This window comes from Molothrus ater, chromosome 1, assembly GCF_012460135.2.
Source record: "Molothrus ater isolate BHLD 08-10-18 breed brown headed cowbird chromosome 1, BPBGC_Mater_1.1, whole genome shotgun sequence".
NCBI lineage: Eukaryota > Metazoa > Chordata > Aves > Passeriformes > Icteridae > Molothrus > Molothrus ater.
Genome location: NC_050478.2, coordinates 79,416,270 through 79,441,178, shown reverse-complemented (window position 1 = coordinate 79,441,178; position 24,909 = coordinate 79,416,270). Strand labels below are relative to the sequence as shown.

The window sequence follows — 24,909 nt, the reverse complement described above, 5'->3', positions numbered from 1 at the left end:
GATCTGGATAAACACATATGATTCCAGCAGAAATCACCACAGTGGATAATATCCACCAGAGTGGATAATATTTGTTCAATATATTGGAATAATGATTTTATCACTGCCCTTGTAACAAATACATAAATGGTCTGAAAAGAATTTCAGATAATACAACATAAAGGTCCATTACAAAAAGGTGTTTACCATTATATAAGATAGCACAAAGTTGCAATCTGATAACTATTACTCTAGTGATACCTAAATGACCATTCTAAGCTATATAAATATACCTGAGCTATGGTCCTGTCAGGACACCAAGATCTGATAAGAAGAAGATGTCTGAAGGAGTCCAGAGATTGACCATAGCCACTAGGAATCAATTCTTCCTCAGGATTCTTACTATCAAACCAGACTTTCCACTGTTTCTCTTCTCTGGAAATCTGCAATTATACAATCAAAGAAGCAAAGAGACACTAAAGAGACAAGTCATATTTGCAGTGCCACTAAGTCACAAAATTTTAATGAGAGTCAGAGACATGAAATCCACACCCAGACATTAGTTTAGAGATATTCTTCCACAGATTTAATAAGGCTATTGAAAATTACAGGAAAAATTTCAGATTATAAGCATGCTATTGTAGAATGCAGCACCCTGGAGTATTCATATTCTGAAAACAGGAGCTACTAATCAGTATATTATAGTCTGATATAACAGTATAGCTGTGTCAGAATATGGATAGCTAGACACAGACATAGCTTTGAGAACAGCAAGTACATAATTGCTCTCCACATGAGAGAGCATGTGGAACATGTACCTTCTCCCTGACGTTTATTCCACGTAACCAGAGAAATACTGGAAGAAGCATCATAAAACCTAGTGTAAGAAAGAATAACCAGAATAAAAATAAAGTTGTAATGTATTAATTGGGTAACGGCAAGTTGAATCCCAATCCAAAAATATTACAATTCTATAAAGTGTGACATTCTACACTCTTCTTATTTTCCTGGGGGTGGTTGAGTTTTTATATCAATGTAGGTTGCTAAGCAGTCAGAGCCATAACTGTGGCTATCTGCTGTCACTTTTTTTTCTCTTCCATAAAATAAATCAGTTTCCACCATATGGCTTGACTGCTACCAGGCAATTATTTGTTAAACAAGAGATCAACTTTCAAAAGCTCTTACGTACTTGATCAAGAATATCTGAAAATTCTTCAAGCTTACTGAGCTCCACCAAGTTCAACCAAGTCATATCCAGAATCCATTTAGCCGGCTTAGGAGGACAGGCTTTAAGGTCTAGGGAAGCACCACCTGCAAGAAATTGAAATTAGTTATCAGTACTGTTGGAGAGACAAAGAAAAATAAACAAAATAAGAGGGAAAAAACAAATATAATAATCAAGGTTTTAAATCATGATGTTACAGGAGTTTTCTACCTTACAAAACCATGCCATATTTCATTAAGCTGAGTTTGCAATTTGGTTAGTTTGTATTATTTTTTTAATATTATGTACCCCAAACAAAAGTATTGACCAATTTCTATTTTGAGGCTTTACTGGCTTTTTTTTTTTTTGCAATGTGCCTGGAAATAAAGGCTTTTTGGGAAAATATATTCTGAAGATTCAACATGGAAAAATTCACACATATAATCCACAACTAAATGCTGCCTGTAAACTAAGTCTCTTGAAAAGCTAATCCAAAACTGATCCAAACTTTTAAGTGAACTCAGTACTTGTATGCAGTTAAGACCAAAACCATGACCTTGTCACATGCAGCTGAGACTCTGATGTTCTTTTAAAATGGTAGCATCATTTTCTGCTCCTATTTGCTGCAGTTGCTATAACATGTTTACTACAATAATAATTTTTTCTAAGTTAAACATACCTGATGGTAATTGAGCAGCAGACAATATTCCTTTCAAATTCTCATGATTACAAAGATATATTAATCAATATTCATTGTGCTGCTATAAATTAGAACTGCCATACCATGTTGTCTGTCACCAGATCAGAATGATAAACACGTATTCTTACAATTCACTGGTTTCTCATGTGCAAAAGGAAGGAGCGTGCTGGCTAGAAGATACAAATACATACGTTTCCTATAATAATAATGTGCTTTCCTTATAATTTATTCATAGTTCCCACCTTTAATAAGTGTCAGAAATTCTTCATGCTTCACTCTGTTTCTTTGTATATCAATCTTCAAAGTAAGCAGTAATGTGAAAAGAAATTTGTGCTCCTCATAGAGTCCTCGGGCAGCATATTTGAATACTTCATATGTCATATGTTCAATAATATTGGTAACCCTCTTGCTGGTTATAGGGCTCTTGGTAGACCTGTTAGAAGAAAGGTCCACAATTTAAAGTTGATTTTCTTAGGCTTTATAAAAGGGAATACTATGCAAAAGGAAAAAGCCATAGATCACTATTTTCAGAACATGAAAAATAATAGATCACAAATAGAATATCAGACAGCAAGCTGGCAACAACTTCCAGATTGAAGGAACAGCAACAACAAAAAATCCTGTCTAATCGAGTGTTTTGGCCCAGCTGAAAATCAATGCAGTATAATGGGTTTTAATTATATAATAAATTTTGAAGGACTGTAAGCACATTAGAAGGGTCTTTGCCTTGCTGACAAAGTTTTATGGGTATTTAAGCTGACAATTCCTGGTCAAGACTGTAAGAAGCAAGAGTCTTCTTTCTGATATTAGTTTACAATAAATCTTTACTGTACTACAGGCACCTGCAGGACGGGATAAATACAAATTATAATTATCATTAGCTAAATTACCTGGCTAGGGAGCGGTCAAAGAGCCCCAAAAACTGTCGAAGTGATGTCTGATACATGACATTGACCATGCTCATCTCAGTGATAAGGAAGTACAAGATGCTACCTCGAGTTGCAACTGAAGAGTGAGAAAGACAAATTTGTTCAAAGTAGAAATGCAGAGCAGAAAAATTTAACTCTCCAAAACATGTACACTGATTTTAACACTAATGATAAACTGAAGATCCTTGAGTTCTCTATTCTTTACTGCCGGAAAAATAATAAAATCATTCATTTCATCCTCATGTACACATCAGGGGAAAAAATATTTTCTGTAATTAATGCAAACTATGTAAAGTCCAGTTTTCAAATACAAGCATATTTGGAGATCTGCAATATTGAGATCATCAGCAGAACACATAAAAATTATGGCTGTTTAAAATAGTTTAAGTATCCAAACAAATTTCTTTTTACAGACTTTTACAAGACTCATATAAAAGTCAAATGAGCTATATTCATTGATTTATATATTGATTTATATATTGATATATATTGATTTAACTTACCCAGCACTGATTTAACTTCTTTTCTGTAGTCATTCAGTTTTAAATGCAAAGGTTTTACAAAATCTGCAATGTTTCTGGTACACTAACTGTCCCATCTACACATTTCGTAGATTGCAGGCAAATACAGAAAGCTATTTTTTTCCCCTGTTTTTCTCACATTTTTACCAGTCAGTTAAAAGACTTATGAAATTTGTTGACTATAAGAACCAAAGGATAAACAGTGAAGTATTCATCAGAACAGATATAGAGAGTACTTAATGTTATATAAGCTCTGTAAAAGAATGTCAACATGTTGAACTCAAACATATACTTACCTAAACACCCTAATGACTGATATGCTTGTTTATAGAGCAATGGGAAGTCTACAAAGAGAACAATTCACTCAATTTTGTAAATTCCACATGAGGCATAACATTGACTATTTTCTCCATTATATCTCAACAGGACATCTCCTGGATACATTTTACTTACAGGAAAACACAGATCTCTCCCACCAATTTTGCTCTTCCTGATCTCATCCCCAATTTCTCTTACTCTAAGTATTGATGTTTTAAAAATAAAGTCTAGTTATTTGTCTTCTCTGACTACCTTCACTCACCAGGTCTGTACTCTTCGCAGGCTGAATTGATCTGTACTTCAGTTTCAGCAGAAGTTTGCAGTTTCTGTGTTACTTCTTCAGCAGTCTTCTTAGTGTTACTCAATACAATTAGTAGAGTCTCATCATCTGCCAGAGAACTCTTAGTGCTTGTAAGTCGAAATAAAAGGTTATCTTCTAGGTCTTTAATCCTCCTTTTGTTCAAAGTCACGTCTTCAATAAGATCAGTTCTTTCTTTCTCTAATTCCTGTTGGATTTCATAGTAATATTTGGGAAACAGAAGAGCAATCAAAAATAATAATAAAAAATTAGTTTAAAAAACACCCATCCTACTAAAACAGTGTAGGTCAAGACTAACTGAATTAATTTGAGGAAAGAATTCCAGTGGTACTTCTAACACAAGATATATTGCCAGAATCTGAACCTGCTACATAAGTAGGCATTAACAAATAATTTCTACAAATATTATGGAAGATGCTTGTATAATGCCCTAAAAGAACAACAAGTTCACAATTGTTTGCCTTCTGTTTCAGAAAAGAAAAAAGCAAACACCATTCCAGACATAGGATTTAATTCCCCTCCATGTAATCTTATCCTTATTTATGCCTTGCTTTACAATTGCCATATTGAAAACTTAGTCTCAATAGCCATGCTTAGTCATCAAATCAAGCATCAGATATTTCAAGAAGTGCCAGTATTCCTCCATCAAACAGGGATAATTTCAGCCTCTCACTAAAATGCTTTATTGATTAAGAAAGTATGAGTTACTTCACTAGAATTATTTATTTTAGACATTTAGTAATATAATCTGGGTGGTTTATGTACCTAGATTCTTTTCCAGTGCCCAAATATAGAAGATGGATAACTGTTAATCAAGAGTTTTACATTAAAAAAACAGCTATTTGAAATCTCTAGAAAAATATTTTTCAGCTATAACAGTCCTTTCAGTTCATTCTTAAAATCAACCTTTAAAAACTTAATATAAATTAGTCTCTGAGAGATAAAAATCCTTTACTAAAATATAACCAAATATTTCAGTACAGTGAAGTAAAAAGAAAGAAAAGAGAGAGAATGGGTTAAGAGGTTTTTGTAAGAGAAGGTCAACATGAATCTTACAAATGAACAGTAAGTGAGTCAGTTGGTAGAAATATTTGCTGTCTAGATAAATACTTCACAAAGTTTACAAAAGTCTGAATAATTTTAACAATGTCTCTCCAAACTTGGAAGTTCCATGTTCACTCTGTCATTGTCAAGTCCATTTCCATGTTGCTTACTGCCCGCTAATATTCCAGAGAAATAGGGACAACACTAAGAAATACATGACCTCTCATATAGCACTAGAGACATAATGGACCTGAACCCTTATCAAGGCTTAAGAAAACGTTTTAGTCCCCTATTTGAGTAGCCTCCATTTATACAGCTTTGAAAAACATTTGTAACTTTTCAGGTTTTTTTTTTTATTTTTTCCACATTCTAAACTTCTGGTCTTCTCAACCTACATTCTCCTCCTATATTCCTAATTCAAGCAATTATTTGTTTTAAAGAATGCCCTTTGACCTTAAAAAGGAAATAAAGTGTGGGATCTCAGCACATGGTTCCCGATGTCCAGAGATGCCAGGAGAACCCTTGGGGGGTCTCGAAAATCCTGGAATGTTGCCAAGAGTGTTTGGTGGCTTGATTTTGATCCATCCACAGAAGTAACAAGAGTTTGAGGACATGAGAATCACTTTAGAGTGAAGGGTGTAAAAGGGACACATTTAGAGGGTGAAATATAAACTTTAAGGTTTTTGGTACAGGGGGGTTATGGAGACAAGATGGAGGGATCAGGGCATGTCTCGTCCTTCTTCTTTCTTCTTCTTGTCCTCCATCTCCTGTGGTGATGTTGGCACTTGGGGATTGGTTTATGGTGAAGTTGCACTTGCTAACATGGGTGAAAAGCATTGGGAAATAAAGGTAAATATTATGTACGTAGATATTAGTATAAAAAGACATGACCGCCCCGTGGGTGGTCAGAGAGTGCCTGTGACTGCTTGCAGATCAGACCTCTGTTGGGCAGACAGAAAATTTTGTAGATAAGAAACAATAAACAATCTGAAGACCAAAAAGCTGAAGAGTCCAGACTCGTCCTTTAAAACGCTTGCCACCCAAGAACCACTCTACCCGTGTCGGGGCAGAGACAGACAGCCGAACCCGACAATAAAGAAGAATCATCTTATTATTATCAGATTTAGAGTTTTTTCTTGGTATATTGAAACATCATAATCATCATCAGGTAGAAAATATTTAGTGGGACAATTATTTTAGAATAATGCAAATACAACATAACTTATTAAAAAGATTCTGGCAAAAACTGATGAAAATACACAAGAAAACTACAGTTATCTGCATTTCAATCAACTGCTGCTTTGTGGAACTGAAGAAAAACAGGTAACAGTTTCATGAAGCATTTTTTCATGCAAGTTTGATGAAGCAGAAACTTTTCCTTAAAGAATAGCATTGAAAGAAAGTTATCATCCAATTAAATATCATAATTAACATACTGCACCAAATTAAATTGCATATTTTGCTGAGCTCAGTTAGAAAATTTAAACATAGTTTAGACTTCAATGCTTCATAAAAACAGAAAGCAATTCTCCTCACATGAAGAGCCTGAGAAATAAGTTGGAAATAGAGTTACCAAGCTAAAATGAAGCAACCCTAGATGAAAACCTTAATGAAAAAAAATTTGTCTATTAAGCTCTTAAAATGCTTTTTGCAGATCAAAAAGTGTAAACAGTTGAAAGCTTTCTTCATATCTTGAAAAATTTCCAGTCATAGCACTAAGGATGCAGAAAAAATAAGCCAAGTTACCACATACATAAATTCAAGGAACTTGCACCAGAGGCTATTTCAAATCCAGTTTTATGGAGTTCCTTTCACAAGCAGATGACACTTTACCAACTGTACCAAAGAATGCTATTTCTTGTTAATATTCATAAAAAATGAAAGCTGCTACATAGCTTATATCATCCTGTCACAAAGTGATTCACAAGTAAAGAATTTGCATCAACTATTCCTTACAAAAGTTGAGCTTTTTTCCAGCAAAAGTCTTGATAAATGAATGCAAAAGTTCAAAAAGCCATAAAGAATTACTGAATATTATAACTCCACTAGTAATCTGACTTACCTATGACACTAAATAAACAAGTTTTTTTGTCAAATTACATAACAGCCAATTTATCAAAATAATGATATCATTAGAATATCATAAGTTATACTACCTTCAGACATATATCAAATCTTTCGAATCCTATTATTCCAAGAAATATAGTAGAAACAAATTTATACAGATATACCAGCTGCCCCTGACCTTATGCTTCACTTGTATCTTGCAACTGGTTTAACATTCTGGTGGAAAATAAGAAATCAGTAAACAGTTAATTCTGTGAGATATATGTGACAAAGATTCTTTTAGTGGGCATAGCAGACAACAGAGAGACTTTGCAGAAACTTTAAATACCATGCTGTAAACACTCCCATTTCTTGCTGGAGGTCTAAACCGCATGCATTCTAAGACCAGAACCATATAAGACATGGTAGAATGGGAAGGAGGATAGAAATGTGCATAAAAATCTTGAAGAACTCTGATTTCAGATAAATACTCTCTTCCCTTTCTGGGACAGAAATTCCGCACATACATTGTAACACTGGATATCACCAAGCAGTCATACCGCTCAAATCATTTGGCAAACTGTCTCACAGTAAAATAATTCCACCACTCTCCTACCAAAGGCCACAGAAGGTAGTAAGAATCCAGACACTTATGTGAGAAAACCCCAAATTCCCAAAGATGCATCATTAGACATCATAGGAAAGTGTTTGGATGGTGTGATGTATTCAAATTGACTCCTCAGGAAACCTTGAACCACAAGGTGTATAAACAGAGGCCAAGAAAACTGCAACATGGTAAGTATATTCTGTAGAAGTTCCCCTGCCTGTTAAGTGGTCCACTTGTAATTTATCTAGAGGAAATATTCCCTGGTAGTTTCAAACAAAACAGTAGTGAGTATAACACTCTGAGAAGCTGGTAGAGAAAGCACACTATGTCCATTTATTAGACATTCCCACTTAGTGACAAAGAGGCCATTGAATAGTAGAATAGTTTTAATTTGGAAGGCAACTACAGAAATTACCTAATTCAACCTCTGCTCAGACCTAAACAGCTTGGTTGCTCAGGGCAATGTCCAGGTGAAGCTTGCACCCTCCCAAGAACAGAAATTCCACAAAATCCTTGATTAATCTGCTCCTGGGTTTGACCACTCTCAGTGTAATTATTTTTTCCCCTTATATCTAATCAGAATTCTTCATGTTCCAACCTGAGTGTTACTTCTCCATCTACTTCTTGACTCCTCTGAGAAAAGTCAAGCTCCTCCCTTTTCTGTGTCCTCCAAGCAAGCATACAGCAACAGCAATGACTGGAGGAATGTGATAAACTGTCTCCTGGAGGAATGTACTGTATTTCAAGGCCCAAGAAGTGAATTTTGGCATAAGGCTTTGTGAATATACACATCACAGCTTGTTTTAGATAGACAGTGATAATTTCATTACAGAGTGGGTTGACAAGCTGTCAGTGGTTGAAGAGAAGCTGATGGTGCAATGAAGCTGTCTGACAAAAAACAGACCTTAACAGATTGAGTGTGATTTCTCTCATGAGATCCATGCACTGTTTGGGAATGAAATGCAACTACTCAATGTGAACAAGACAACTGAGTCTATTAACAAGAAAAATCTTACGCTGGTGGGGCAGAGGGAGGTGTTGGAAGGATGGTAGAACCTCAACAGATGCCACAATAAGGAAACAAAGATATTTCTGTCATTCCTCTCTAGTGAAGGTAAACTGGAACTATTGCCAAAATCTCAGTAAATACACCAATAAATGCACAGTCATAAGTGCATAGTGTTTCTTATGACATGAACATTGCCTGACCTTATAGCTACAGGGATTAGCTGTTCCATAGTTTAAAAGGTACCAATCAGCCTCCCTCCAGAACTGCAGCTTGATTGGGACTGGCGTCTTGAACCTGGACTTCCTCAACTAATATATCTGCAATGTCAAAAGGTATGTCAGTAGGTAGCGCATTTTCCCTTGGAGCAAGGAAGTAACTAAGTCTGAATTCTTTGCATTAGGTTATGTTGTCATGAGCTCCAGGGTTTGTAGACAGAACATCAGTTTTGATTTCAGGTCCTTTTGCTTTTCACAGGCCATTCTCATGAGGTTATAACTCATTGAGGCAGGAAAAATAAGGTTAATACAGTACAGTTGCAACAATAAAGAAACAGAGAAACTTCCACATGAATGAGTCAATTGCTTCTGTGCCACTTTTTAAATCATTACTAATAGGTTATATTAAGAACAATCACAATAGAGAGAGCCAGAAAGTTACCCAGCAATATGGGAATAGAGAGTAATAAATTAAAGTAAAACATTCTACAGGTAATGTAAGAAATACAGACAGGAAAAGAGATACAATAAATTCTTTTACCTGCTTCTCTGTGAGAAGGACTCTGCCTAAGAGTTGATTTTCAAGACCTTTCATGGTTACAGTAAAGTCAATGATGGAGGTTTGAGCACTAATTTCAGGAGAGTAACATGGATTTGGCAGTTTTGTAGTAATGTAAAGTCTGAAGCCACTCATAACATCCACTTCCTTATCACCAACTTTGACCTCAAGAAAAATTTTAAAAACAAGTCTTGAAATATTAAGAGCCAATAAACACTTTTTGAGAGTGCATATAGGAAAAAAGGTTACATTTTTCTGCTTAAAGGCACAAAAATCCAGTTTTAAATCATACATCTAATGCAAACAATTTGTTGAGACCAGTCAAGGACCACCTTAAATGGCCCATTCAAAAATTATTTCAACTTCTAAAAATTGTCATAAGCAAAGGAATAAGGAACTCTATGCATTAAATATATAAAACATTTGTGAACTTAAACCCTACCTTATTTTTTCTTTCATTAGCATTAATCAAGTTTAAATGAGTTTAATTTTTTACAGTCCTATATTTATTAGGAGTTATTTTGCTAAGGAGAGGTTGTTTGGAGGGGAAGGGAGGAAAGGGGAATTTCCATATGTTTGCTCACTTGTTTTATTTTTACCTTGTTGGCTGAACCTGTTTTAATGATATTTCTTTCCAAAACATTGTCAAGTGCTGGGTCCAGCTCTTCTCCAACATCTTCTACTAAAAGAGGTCTTCCCAAAGAAAGGCTGTCTTCTAAGTGGTTTCTAAAATACTTGTGATTCAAAGAAGTGATCTGAAAACAGAAATGCAATACCTTATGCCCTTTTACCAATCTTTTTTTTAGTTTGATATTTATAAATTATTTCATTTTCTTTAAAGTACTGCCAAAAGCAATGAAACTGTGAGTAGACTAGTATTAATACAAAGATTGTGAGCTCCAGGAAAGGTAAAATCAGCCTACCCTGTTACCAGAGCTCATGGAATGCAAAGTTCTATTTTTTAGCTGCCAAGGTAGAAGCAAAGCAGTGCTAAGCACTTTCAATTTTGATATCCTATGAGTGCAACTACTCAAGAATTTCACAGGAAAAATTCACAGGAACCTTTTAGCACCTTCAATTTTATCTTGGATAACATCTCCAAGTCAAACTGCAGCAGGGTCGATTCCAAGATAAGTATTTTTCTGTGGTTTTCTTCACCATTTAAAATTAGAGGTTTATATGGAACAGGACCTTAATAAGCCTTTGCTTTAAATAGTCCCCACTATAACTGGGATTTTCAACATGTTCAAAGAGCACATTCAGCTTAGACTTTAATAAAGCTGTAAACAAACTAATAACCATTTTTATCATAACTAAGCAACCATTAAAGATTTCCACACCTAGATAATAATCCGCATGAAAGTGGTAGTTATATTCACAGAGCTACTCTATTATCACACCTCAAACTACTTTTATGGATTTTAGGGAATTTTTTTTAAGTTGGTTTATTGGTGTAATCATAATTGCATTAATTCCTCACATTTTCTTGTTTGAATTGAATTTGTGTATCTTGCCTCAGACTATACTTTGTAGCACTACATCTTCCCTGTATATTTGCAGAGCACTTAGCAGCTGACATCCATACTAAGACAACAAAAATTAACAGTAATTTCTGATTTAAAGAAGAAAAAATATCTCGCTGTGATTTTTCATTTATAAGCACTTACATGAAATTGTATTGATCAACTAGTTGGTGGGTTTTTTTCCTAACACTTACATTATTCTGAAAACATGTTTATTACCAGGCCTTGCCCATCCAGCCTATTTTCCAAAGTTTATGTTCCATTAAAATTAATTCATTAAACAAATGGACTCACTGGCGCCAAAGGATACACTACCACCTCTAGTCAAATCTCAAATCCACTAAAATATATCTGAGATATTCTTTATATTCAAACCAGACTTTTTGTATAAATGTCATTTCCTAAGCATTAGGCAAATCAATGCTAAGAGCTTTTACGGATTATGAAAGCACAAGCATTTCTATTACCTGAAGGTCATTTCTTCCTTCCTTATTTTTAATCCAAATTTTACCCTGTGTTTGCGGATCAATTAATAAAGGATAACGAGATGCTTTAGTGACAATGATTCCATTCTGTATGGACAAGTCGTCGTTTGGCAATCCTTGCAGGTTCCATTCACTGATAGTTGGAGCATCAGCCAGCATTTCTATGAGGTTCAAGTTGTTACGGAAAGGAATTTTTCGGCTTTTCATTTCCTTTTGCCAGTCATTTAACAGCAGACTGCGGAACTCTTGGTTAAAAGGACCAGAATAGGACAGAAAAGCTGTAGCCAAGAGTACGTCACCTCAGAGAGAAAAAGGAGGGAAAAAAAACCCACAAAACAAAGTATTAAAACTTTGCCAATTCTATTAATGAACAAGCTGTTTCCTTCACTAGTTGCTACATGTTTTGGCTGGTAACTGAAGAACACACTTTGACCCATAAAGAAGGCAAATCAATCTTTTTTCCAAGGCTCACTGCATGGCATGACAATGGTACATTTCAGTAGAGGGCACATTTACTTTGTTCTTACTATGCAATTGTAGGAATCAAGACATCAGCATCTGGCAGCTTGTTTAGGTCAATTCAACACACATGTAACACTATTCCAAACACCAGATCCTGTACAAGCAGGACATGGCAGAGAGGACTTAGTAATGAACTTTTAGTTCCATCATTTCCTTGTGCATTCATGGAAACAGGCTTAAACAACTGGTGGGGGGGGCGGGGGGGGGGGTGTTGGTGGGGTGTGGGGTGGAACTCCTTCTAAGTACTAATTCAATTAAATTACTGTAAATCAATTACAGTGATGAGTACTGGTAATAAAAACTGTCAGAGACATCATTACGGAGGTATTAAGTGTGACAACTTTTAATATCCTGTTCAGTTTCAAAATTTTCCCCCTAAATTTCATGACACCATAGTTTGAGGGGGTTTTGTACCTCTGAAATAAGATTGCAAAATTCAAACTGGAGAAGATATCATAACTTTTATACTGAGCCCTAGTATTTTTGGACACTTCAAGTTATCTATAAAATAAATAGGATGAATCTGTGGGGAAGGTATCCCAGATTTTTAATAAGTTAATACACATGTATATATTATAGCAGTAAATAAAACATGACTTAGTTACTATAACACAATCCATACAACACGGCTGCTTTTTGCAGCCTTTCAAGGTAAAAAGCAGAGAAGAAAGTTCAGCCCACAGTAAATGAGATAAATTTCATTTATTGATTTAACTAATGAAGCAATTATTTATTACAAAGTACTTTAGTTTACAAGTGCAAATTTAAAAAATAATAATGACCTTCTAACAAGCAAATTCTTATGAACATTAGTAACTGCAGTTAAAAATATTGATTTCTACATATAAATGTCAGTGCCTGAGTATCAGTCTTCCTCACCTCAAAATATATTCTCAGTCATACACATTTTATTGGCGCTTGCTAACACATTACTCTCTTTGGATTGTTATCTACAAATATCAGTCAAGTTAAAATTTTAGTGTCACCACATTCACAGCATCCATTATCTTTTATTTTTAAATATGAACTTTAGCGTTATATCTATTTTTCATCTAACAGGGCTTTAGCAAGGAAATTAAAACAATTACGTTCGTTTTTGAAACAGGGATCTAAGATACAAAGGTTGATGTTTGATGTTTCAAATGTTTCCAGTTTCACTAATCATAATTCAAACAACTTGATTCCAAAATCAAAGGTTTGGATAAAAACTTACCAACCAACCTCTTGGTTTGCATGGCAAATTCTTTACTCTGTTCTGTCCACCTCTCTTTTTCACCAGCTAAACCACTTATAAGACTTGAGGCAGTTTGCATTTTATGTCGGCAACGCTCAGCATCTTCCAGCAAAGTCTAGAGAAAACCAGCAAAAGAAATTGTTTACAGTCATATATCTGATAGGCCAGAAAAAATCTCTACACCTCATTAAACCAGTAGATAACAGGTTAGAAATGTATTCTTAAACATCTCTATCACCATGCAGAGGAAAGTGAGATGGAAAAAATATATCAGGACAAACTATCAACATCTCCCAGAAACACGACTCAATATTTCTTTTTAATATTTCTGTTCTTAACTTTTATTTTGGTGCAGTTGTTGAATAGTATGTAAAATTCTTGATACTTATTCATTCTGAGGAATTCCACTCAGAATTTCAAATACAGTATACACATATAGCATACGTGGAACTTGAAGTTACAGTAGTAGGCACTGAATAAAGAATACAAATAAAATAATTTTTGATGAGGTGGGAGGGAAGAGGGGAGAGGATCAGAGGCAAAGGAGAGTGGTAGAAAGCAAAGAGGCAGTATTCAAGTATGATCTATCTCTTATCTGCTGTCCATCAATGAGGAATAATAGTGAAATTGAATGAACATATTAAGTGTTCCTTAAAGCAAGAGTAGAAACTTCTTTTCTGTGAAGAGCAGTTCACCTGCTTTTCTCTCATTGCATTTTCATACTCTGCCTGCACAATATCTAATTCTTCTTGCTTGGCTCCCAGTTCTTCTTGAGCTTTCTGCAGATCCAGCATAGCACTGGTTAGGCGTTTCTCCTGAATTGCTAAATTAGCCTATGGAGAATAAAAACAGAGAAGTGTATTCATACACAGAGAATTTCAAAGTATTTGCTATAATATATTTCAGAAAGTTTTCCTCTACTACATTTCCAAATCAAACTCTTCAGTAGAGATTTCATAACTCAGCAAAACCTTTTATTTGAATTTTACAACAAACTAAATTCTTATTTCAGATAGCTGCACTTGAACAGTTGGCTTAATGTCAATTAGAAAAAAAATAATTAAAAATACTTTTGGAAATGCCAGTCATTCTTCATGTGACACAAAAGTGTGTCTGGCATGGCTTGCAGAAGAGAATGATGCCTCTAGAAGTCTTCTTGATTTGTCCAACCAATATGCTAGGCTGAAATACAAATCTTGCTCCCTTCTCAGTCATTCCCATTATAATACAAGCTATTCTCTGTTAAAAATACTTGACCATGTTCTTCCTGATTTTCATTCTAACTACTTAGGCCTGGTTTTTGGTTTTTTTTTCTCTTCATAACACTGATGAAGAGTATCTGTACAATATTCTTATGAACTGAGATCTGGAACATTAACAGAACCAAATCTCAAGGCTTTTTTCTACTTAATTCAAAATTAATGTAGAGCAATTGCAGTAGTGTATTTAACTAGATGATAGATGCTTTAATCCCATCCAGTAGGGGTCCAGAGGCCTAAAATCACACCATGTCTTTCATAATTTTGACAACTCAAATGTACAAGTGGAAGTACATTTGAAATATATTTTATTGTAGAAGTACAGTGTTCAAGGTAATAAATTTTGAGAGAGGGAACCACCAGTTAAAATAAGGCAGACGAAGCTTCCCACACATTAAATCCTCAAGTGCAAACAGGTGAGGATGAGAAGGAGCAGAGTATGCCTTTGACAAACAGATATACCTTCAAAGGTAATACTTCTTTGTTGATGGAAAAAAATACTGCCATAGCTTTCGTCCATGAGCAAAGGCCAGCAACATTCCCACATACTCGCTTAGCTGTCTCAATGTTGTAGTCCACCATTTCAAAATAAGGGCTCAAAAGTTCTACCACTTCTTCATTAATTGTGTCTTTCTGAAATTGCTGAAAAAATTTTTGAAAGTGCAAGTTACAAAACATATGCAGTAAGTGTAAATGACATTTACATGTACTTCAGAACACATAGAACACCAGAAAGATCACAAGTGTTACTTATAAACAACTTATATGAAATTATTTGTCACATGTATCTTTGAGACCTTTACAAAGTCATTCCACTGTTATATATACTTACAAAATGGAAAAAAGTTTGCTTTCATTTATGATCTTTGCTATCTCACACTCACTACTCCTGTTAGCTAATCGTTGTTTCAAAATATCACTGGTCCTGCTAAAAATTTCATTTTGCTTAGTACAGAATAAGTTCTAACAATCTTCAAAAAGAAAATGAAGAGCTAAACTCTAGTTCAAAAACATACATTCTGCAATTCAGTCCTTTCAAAGGTCAAGCCATCTATCTTACCCTTAAATTACATTGTCTAATTACTGGAATGCATTTGATTTTTAAAGAATTTATTTTTACTCTTTTCTTGAAAAAGCATATTTTTCCTTTTTCCTCCTGAAAAGCTCTCAATTTTCTCCCTCAAATTTATTTACAATGTATAATGAAACCCAATCCCAGACAAACTTGAAAAAGAGCTCTTCCCTGAAGCACAAATGGGTTTAATTAAGCACAAGCAAAATTAAATGTTGAAGTCCTATAGAAAATTAAAAACTTTTACAAGTAGATGCAATGTGAATACTACATAAACAGCATCCATGCCACCACCAACCACACAAAGCTGGTCAAGCCTCCTACTAGACCAGTGACAACTTAAGTAAACTCAAAATGCAGAAATCAGGAATGATAACACTCAGTGGAGCAGGAATATATACCATTCATTCCAATAATGTTTGGGTTTTTGATGGAGAGGCATAGCGTATGATGTGGATTATCCTACATTTCATGGACTGTCTGATGGGGCAGAGAGTGTGATGCAAAACCCTTTGAGGTCTGTCTATCCTTCAGGATTTTTCTTCATACTTTTCCTGTTTCTTGAGATCTGAGCTCCCTTCTAGCATCTAACAGGTATATTTCAGATTCCACTAGTACTGCTCATGGCAAAATATCTTGAGGCACATCCTGACTATAAAGTCAGCTGAGCAAAGATAAATATTATGCAAGATCAAGATAGATAAATTATAATATTATTAGTTTAAGTTATGAAAAGGGATTTGTTTACCAGTTAGTTAGTCTTTCCATTGCCCTAGACAAATCCTGTGAACCAAAAAAATCCCACATTTTAAAAAGTACTGGTTGTGTTCATCTTAATAACCATCTATGCTTTTCCAAACTAGAGCACGAGCTAAAATGTTGAAAATTAATGAAAAGTTAAATACCAGAAAAAAAAATGTTTGTTATCAGGTTTAATGAAACAGATAAGTAATGGCTATCCAAACCAAATGCTTCAAGCTTTGAGTCATTTGTCACCTAAAACAATTTCATTACCTTACTTAGGAAAAATTATAGTTGATTTATAACATGAATTTGCAAGTAGGATTAAAGTTTATTTCATTCTGATATATTTATTCTTAAGCCCTTAACATTTCAGATCTATTGTGTGATTTCCCTCGCACATTTGCTCTCCTATGAAAGCCAGAGAAAACATTGTCCCTTATTTTCTTACATTATAAAAATAAAATAAATAAAAAAGAAAAAGGTTGCACAAGCACCTGCAGGCTCTGTAAGAAGTTCCCTGTTGTCATCAGTTTCAGTGATTCTTGCCACGATGGGACAGTACAGCATTTTTCCTGATCGATTTTGACGTGGTTGACTTTGCGCTGGAAGAGCAGCAGCACGCAGTCCATGATGCGCATGATGAGGTGAGGCGGCCGGCCCAGGGTGCGCACCGTGGCAATGTCTGCAGGTTTTATTGTCTAGGAATTGAAAACAAGGGGTAAAGCAATTACGGCTACTGTTTAGTTCATAAAACATGGAGCATAAGCTCACCAATAGTATTAATCAATGGGAGGAAAAAAAATATATATGTTATTTTTACCTCTAAAAAGCATGAAGCTAGAAGAACCCCCTCATCAGATTTTCACTACTAACTCCTATCAACTCCTAGGAAACCTCAGCACAGCACCTTAAAACTCAAAACTACCATGAACTGTTTTGACAATAAAAAAGAGCAAACCAGAAATAGCTTGAAATTTTACTTGTTTTTTAAATGCGAACAAATTGACCAGAAACTGTGTCTAGAAAGGAAATACTTTCTGTTTCTTGTGGTGTGATGTCATAGCTTGCCTAAGTTTTCCTGGTCCTTCCCCAGGTGCCAATCACCTCTTCTTTCCCCTACCCTGACCCCTGCTGAGCACTGTCTGTCAATCCTAGCATTCCAGAAGGGCATCAAGTGATTGGCAGAGTTCAAAAGATGCTTCTCAGCCCTGGGGACATTGGGCCATACAGGTGTCATTTGTCCCCTGAGACTCCTCCCCCTTACCTGGTTGGTTGCCCCTTCCCTCCCCCCCTCTCCCTGGGGTTAAAAGGAACAACCACCACACGGTTTGGTGGTTCTGTTAGAGCTGTTACGAGATTCAGAGGCCTGTGGGCCAGGAATAAAGTTCTGGATCGAAACCCTACAGCAGAACCCAACTCCTTTTCCTTCACCTCACCTTAAAGCTTCCCCGCCAGAGGTAAACCTGAGCTCCTGCATGCCTGGACTTGTCCCAAGTGCCCAGCTGCAATATCCAGCCAGCCAAAGGTGTCTCTGAGGTGAAACCACCACAGCTGCCACCGCTGATCAAGCAGCAAGGGCCAGAGGAGCCCAGGCACGTCCCATCCAGCTATATTAGTATTTAATTCCAATACTGTTGACATCCAGCAAATGAAGGTGAATTAAGGAAACCAGTGAGAAGGACAGGTATATGTATATGTTTGTACCTTCTAATACATCTTACCAGGAATATTCCTGGTGTAGAAACAGGCCTGCAAGAAAAATATGCTATAATAAGGTATGAAAACCCAAGGCCTAATAAGTAAGGCTTAATAAGCCTAGGCTGTAAATATAACACTGTAACTCATAACCCTACATCATGAATCAGAAAAGACTTATCAGAAAAGTCTGCTGAAGATGTCTCCTTAGAGGAGAATTGATTTGAGCAGCAGTTTTTACTGCACCCCATACAAAGCAACAAAACCACTGAACAATGGGAACAGCTAATGGGCAGACCCACTCCTACAACACACACATCTCTGAGCAGAAGCTTTGCTTATTTACAGGCAGTTTAATCAGTCCAAGTATAGGACAGCCCAAACAGTAAGCAACAGAATACTGTGAGTACCATGACATCTTGCTTCTAGCCTAGCCCATGCCTCACTAGGAATTCATGAAGGCAGATTTTAATTACTTGTGTCTTTACTTCAATAAAGGGACTTCAAAGCACTGCAGACTACGCAGGTCGCCTTCCCTCTGCCAGCCCTTTGCTTCCCTTCAATATTTTGCTGCTTGTTGGGTTCAGTGTGCATCAAATAATTCACCAGAGATTTTCCAGATATCTGTATGAAAACTTTACCCAGTGTTTCTTAGTGACTATTAGGAAATTCAGCTCAGCCTTATTTTGCTAACATACAAATTGTGGCAAAATTTTTACATTTAAATTTTATTTATTTATTTACTTGTTTATAGTTATGCATTTAATGTGCTATTTTTATTACAGGGCAAAATGCAACAAAGTTTTTCTGAACTCTGACAATTCTTACTCAAACTGATCTCACTATATGTTTAGAAATGCTTATAAGACATTGTGTACCTACCTTTCTCTTAATGTAGCATTTATCATTCTTAAAATATATTAAAAATTGAGTAAAATAACTAATCACTTTTTTTTTTAATCTGCTAATGACCTTTCTATTTATCAAATATTTTAATAGGCATTTATCTACTTTGCAAGCAGAATTCTACTATAGGAATCCCTAGCTTGGATTTGCAAATCTATAGTGATTATGAGATTCATTTTTTGAAAGATGCAGACCCATACAGAGACGATTCTTTCTTAAGGGAATGAATGAATGAATGAATGAATGAATGAATGAATGAATGAATGAATGAATGAATGAATGAATGAATGAATGAATGAATGCATGCTGAGAATACATAGATACATTCTGCTAGGTCTCTTTTTATGATAGTTGGCCTTTCCGCTTTAGACATAGGCAAAGCAATTTATTAGAGAAAATTCAAAAAATTCGAGATTAAGCCCAAATACTTTTTCCCATTGAAAGTTTTACAATAATGCCACTGTTGCTTTTTCTTGAAATCAGGTTTTCATTTATTAGCACCCTAAATTTCAAGAAGAGCAGTACTGTTTTGGTTCAGCCATTTCAGTCAAAAGCAGAAAGTAACATTTAATAAGATACAGATCTAGACACATGATAATGGTGCCCTCTTTATACTGCAGATGCTGACTAATTAACATTACTTATTTTTTCACTTGTCAGAATGCTTGCCTACTACCAGGTTTGCTGTTTTGTTGTTGCTAGCTCTTTAACCTTTCTCCTGTGGCTATATATCAGGGTCCTATAATACAAACCTTCTCCCATACTTCACTCTTCCCAGCTGTCAGGTCATCAACCTTCATTTAGACTTTTGCACTCTGTCCTTTAAGCATCATGGCAGTCAGAGGCTGTTAAACATCTCTCACTCAAAGTGAAGTCTTACATTCAGAAGATCCATAAAAATTCTTCTACACTAGATTTCAAAGCTAATAATCCCATTCTTTCAAATCAGTCTTTAACCATCACAACTACTGGCAGCCTCTCAAATGGAAAGGTGCAATTTCCAGCAAATCTACATAAAACCCTTTGAGGTTTGTCTATCCTTCAGGTTTTTTTCTTCATACTTTTCTATTTCTTGAGATATGAGCTCCCTGCTAGCATCCAACAGGTATATTTCAGATTCCACTAGTACTGCACACAGCAAAATGTCATCCTCCTATAAAGTCAAGGCCCATCCTCCTATAAAGTCAGCTGAGCAGACAAAGATAAACATTACACAAGATCAATCCATATTAATCTTTTTCATTCTTAAATGTATGGACATTCTATTAAAAAAGCTTTACAAGAAAAGTATGGTGAAGAAAATGAAGTCTTGATAATGCTACAGCTCCTAAAGAAAGATTTTTTTTTTAAAGACGGAAAATAGTGGACCAGAAAACTTATTGAAAATGCAATTTCTTTGTAAAAACTTAAAATAGAAGGTTTGGATTTGGATGAAATTACAACTGATTTTACATGGACAGCATTTCACTCATTGCACACAAGTTGTTTAATGATAGTATCAATATTCAGTTACTAGTCTAACATTAACCTGCGGCACATGCTATATTCAATTATAATTTCAAAGAAAGTTAGAACTTGCCCTTTTCTCAAAACTGACTACTTTGGTTGGTACTCATGTGAAATAAGAAAAACAAAATAGAACCTAAAGTTCAAAATGCATATATTTTTTTCTATCAAGTGAAGAGCTATGGCAATACACCTGAAATTTTGTGTTTCAAAGACATTCACCTTCTTAGTGGTAATGTTACACATGATCCAAGTACTAACCTGTAAGGCTGCCTCTGCCTCTTCCAGAGCAGGCTTGGCAGCCTCCAACTTCTCTTCAGCAATGGCTTTGTCAACTGTGATACTGTCTACAATAGCTTGGGCTTTGTCTTTCACTTTCTGAACATCACCCTTCACATTCTCAGCAGCCTGTGCTTTTACAGTAACTTCTTTCAATACCTAGAATGTGAGAAAACCCACATGCCATAAGTTCAAAGAGGGGTTTTTTTTGCAAAATCATATCTGGTAAATTCCAGAAACTCAAATACCATAATTTTCTCCAAGATCCTTTCTTTCCAACATTTAACTTCATTTTAATTTTTATTTTTTTTAAATAGAAGGAATAAAAGGAGAAAAAAAATCAAACAGCAATACACTTTGAAGGCTATACATACCATGTCAGCTTTTTCATTGGCAATTTGAAGTTCCTTTTCTTTTACCTCCAGTTCTCTGCTTAGAGCAGCCACTGACTCAGAGGCCTCTTTCAATTTTTCCAGACCAGTATTTATTCTGAAGTTAAAAAGCAAAATAAAAAGCATCTCATTCACTATGTAATTTACACTCTACTTTCCAGAATGAATATATAGAATGAATATATAGAATATACAGAATGAATATATAGAATGAATCACATCAATCAGAATGAACAATTGCAAAAGATGCTTTACACAAAAAAAAAACCTTGGACAAGAACTTCTACCTTTCTGATATCTTCAGAATCAATAAAGTGGACAATGAAGTACATTAATAAAGTTTTTGGCTTGAAATTTTACCCACTTCTGATCAAACAGTATGCGTTTATCATTGCATAAAATCCTACATGTTGGTTCTATAAATGTCACTGTCCCTCTTGAGCCAATAATCAAAGAACTGAGTTCTGTACAGAAGAAAGCATTTTCTGATCACCAAAATTCTGAAAATTATAACCAATCAATATTTCTTATTTGAAGTGGAAACTGAAAACAAACCAAGACCAAGCAAAAGAGAGAAAAAGAAAAATAGTCTTGAGATAAGACTTCTCCGATTCAGCATTAAAATGCCCCTTCAACAGTGCTTTTTTTTTCTATCAAAAACTCTTCACTTGGGACTTTCCAGACAAGTTTAAAAGGCCTCTACAGAGACTGCTATGACAAAGGCTATGCAGTATTTGGACAGCTGAACAAATATAGGAGAACAGACAGTGTAACCCCTGACAAATTCAGACAGTGCAACTAAGTTTAAGTGGAAGAAATTGGACTAACTTCATGAACTAACTTGGTAAATCTGAAGGTAGAAAAACAGGGCAACACCCTTCTGTTTTACAAGCCTTCAACCTTAGCATAACTACAGGTTTCAAACTGAATTTGACTTTGAAGACAAAGAATGTTTCAAAGCCAAATAAACAAATAAGCCTTTCTTTAAGGTTTCCAGCTCTTACTAACAATCTTTCAAAACTGAGAAGGCAGTTTTTCTTAAGGGTGATACCAACTGATACACTAATTGCTAATTTTACATTATAGTTGGGTGCTCCTGACATGAAGATATATCTGCAAATAGGTATCATAAGTTTAATAAAGCATCTGAAAATAGGAATAAGTATATCAAAACCACCTTAATAATGTACAAGTAAAAATCTCAGGAGTTTAAGTGAGGCTCTCAAAACCACTTAGGATATTCCTTATGTGTTCATAACAGGAGGTTACAAGTGTTCAGCAAGGAAATAAAAGTTGCCAACTGGCAGATTAAATGCTATTATCAATATATTATGAAATTAAATGTAGATGTCTTCTTTCACTCTTTGAAAATACATGGGTATAATTTATATTCACCTCATATTCCCTCTACCTCTATTTTTTCATTTTTCTCCCCCCCCCCAAATATCTATAGTCTTTATCTTATATGACAAGAGTAACTATAATATTTTAATAAATTACACCTTCACATAATTTTAGGAATTAAAAATATCTTTTTTTTTTGCTGTGCAAGGAGACAAGCCATGCATTGAAATGAAGCATATCAGAATATACCTACGTGGGGAAGAAAACTACAGAAAAACAGAAGTAACCTTAGTAGTTTACCTGTTTGATAATATTTGCACTTCAGCATGCTTTTCTTTGTATGTGGTTTTATATCCCTGAATAAAGGTCAGGTAGGATTTGGGAGTCACATGTGTAGAACGTCTGTATCTTTGAAAGTAATCAGAACACTTTTCTGCCACTCCATCCTGGAATGAACCCATACACTGCACAATTTCCCTCTTTGTATCAGCAGTGCAGTCCATATCAAATGAGGACAGGAAGTGTTCAGACACTTAGGAAAGAAAGAAAGCCTAAATGTAAGTAAATATTTATAAAAGCATCTTAGCTAATAAACAAGTCACTATAAAACAAGTCAGCATGTAGTATCTTGGCTTACACCCAGCTTCTGAAAACCCATTCTGCTTTACTCTTCACCATCAGATTCTGAATGTCAATAAAAAGTATAGCTAAGGATCTGTCATTCTTCATCTCCAAGTGTGCAACTGCTTTTTCACTCTGAACCTAGCTGCTACCTACCAGGGACTGGGTAATCACAGCCTTCTACTGTATGCTCTATCACAGATACATTCACAAATAATCTCTTTCTTTAGTAGCATCTTTGCATTCTTTACAAATACTTTTAAGACATCTTCATGGGGAATTTTTTCTCTAAACTGTGTTCAAAACCATCGCTCTGTTAGAAATATTTTGACAACTTAATAAAACAGGCATTAAAGAAGAAAATACCTACATCAAATTTTAGAATCAATTAAGTTTCTTCTGGTAAAATTCAACACAATTAAAACAGCTACATGACCACTGATCAGAAAATTATGTGTCTGCAAAGATAAAACCTAGACGTACCTGCCACCAGCGCATCCTTAGGCCATCGGCTGAACCAATCTATAGTGCATCCAGAAATGAGAGCAGGGAACTTCAGGGCCCTATTTCGGAATTTTTCACCTACTGGTGAAAAGCAAAGAACTACATGCAGGTTCTGACGGACTCTGGCCATGAAATAGTCATACAGAGCTTCACTGGTTGGAGGTCTTCGTGGATGCTCCTTTTTGAAGAAGGGAATGAGGTCACTAATGATCTCATCTATCTCATCACGTGCAAATAAGTTTGACACCTTTGGGAAGAAGGAAGATTTTTCATGTTTTTTGAGATGATCCAAAATAGAGGATGTAGCAAAAGGTTCTTTTAATACACAGCATTGTAGGAAGGGACATACATCTCAGACACTAAAGTTATTAGTACCCCCCCAACTCCTTTCTTGAAACAAGTTTTTAATTAAGTGATTCCATTAAATAGGCTGAAATCTAACTTTTTGCAAATTTTAAACCCCACATTCCAATAGCTTTCATTCCTTCTCTTTATATTCTAATAACTAGTAGCAATTACTCTGAAACATAACTCTGAAATAATAAATAAGTAAATAAAATCAATAAAATCCATCCATTCTGGACATGAATTTACCATACAAAAATGAACTGCACAATAATAGTTACTTTAACAGACAACTTTTTAAAACATCAGTAATATTTCTCGAGTCTAAATTTTATTTTTTTTAAGCTTTTGTCATGTCCCTTGAGATAGCTTCGCTCAGTCTAACCTAGGATTCTGTAGATTTTGTAGACTGCATTCATTTTTAATAATACTCTAATAATAAGAAGCACTTGAGTTCTAGGTTTTGGAAGTGTATTATCTGACTTATAACAAAATATTCAAATAAATTCTGTTATTTTACCTCAGAATTATGATTTTAAAAAACAGAAAATTGATCATCTTACCTCGCCTGATGACAAAACATTGTTCAAGTATTCCAAGAAAGACTCATCTTTGATCTCATTGTCTGTAAAAAGAAAACAGGTGCCTTTGCCTTGCAGTCCTGCTGTTCTGTATAAGAGTTTCAGATCTTCCATCAAATTTAAAGTGTTGTATGATCTAAAAAAAAAAAAAAAAAAAATTTAGTTGAACAAATACTCATCTCTTTTAAAAAAAGTCTTCTGACAAAAAGGGTAAAACAACCCAAGCAAATTTAAGTTAGAAACAATGTCTTGGAACTTAAGGCATAAAGGGCATAAAGGTGCTTATTTCAAATACATCCTCTGATGAGACCCACACCAAGGGACATTCCTACATGAGAAACTACAATTTCTTCTGCAGCCAACATACTTGCAAAAGATTTAAAATCATTTCACTTCACTAAAATGACATTTGAGTACCAAAATTGACCTGTCCTACAGACAGCTGGG

General features: G+C 35.1%; 1 protein-coding gene across 1 annotated transcript in view; it reads right to left on the bottom strand.

Moving 5' to 3' along the window:
• Positions 1–24,909, bottom strand: part of DNAH5 (dynein axonemal heavy chain 5) — a 115,525-nt gene that overhangs the window by 12,070 nt on the left and 78,546 nt on the right. The window contains exons 54-70 of the mRNA XM_036378685.2: positions 24,445–24,598; positions 23,516–23,783; positions 22,712–22,943; positions 21,050–21,164; positions 20,658–20,834; positions 16,784–16,987; positions 14,936–15,115; positions 13,910–14,047; positions 13,194–13,329; positions 11,441–11,757; positions 10,050–10,205; positions 9,433–9,615; positions 3,914–4,157; positions 2,774–2,888; positions 2,126–2,316; positions 1,169–1,290; positions 273–422 (exon numbers count right to left, since the gene is read on the bottom strand). Of these exons, the coding sequence (XP_036234578.1) occupies positions 273–422; positions 1,169–1,290; positions 2,126–2,316; positions 2,774–2,888; positions 3,914–4,157; positions 9,433–9,615; positions 10,050–10,205; positions 11,441–11,757; positions 13,194–13,329; positions 13,910–14,047; positions 14,936–15,115; positions 16,784–16,987; positions 20,658–20,834; positions 21,050–21,164; positions 22,712–22,943; positions 23,516–23,783; positions 24,445–24,598 (3,082 nt within the window). The remainder of the gene's footprint in view (positions 1–272; positions 423–1,168; positions 1,291–2,125; positions 2,317–2,773; positions 2,889–3,913; positions 4,158–9,432; positions 9,616–10,049; positions 10,206–11,440; positions 11,758–13,193; positions 13,330–13,909; positions 14,048–14,935; positions 15,116–16,783; positions 16,988–20,657; positions 20,835–21,049; positions 21,165–22,711; positions 22,944–23,515; positions 23,784–24,444; positions 24,599–24,909) is intronic.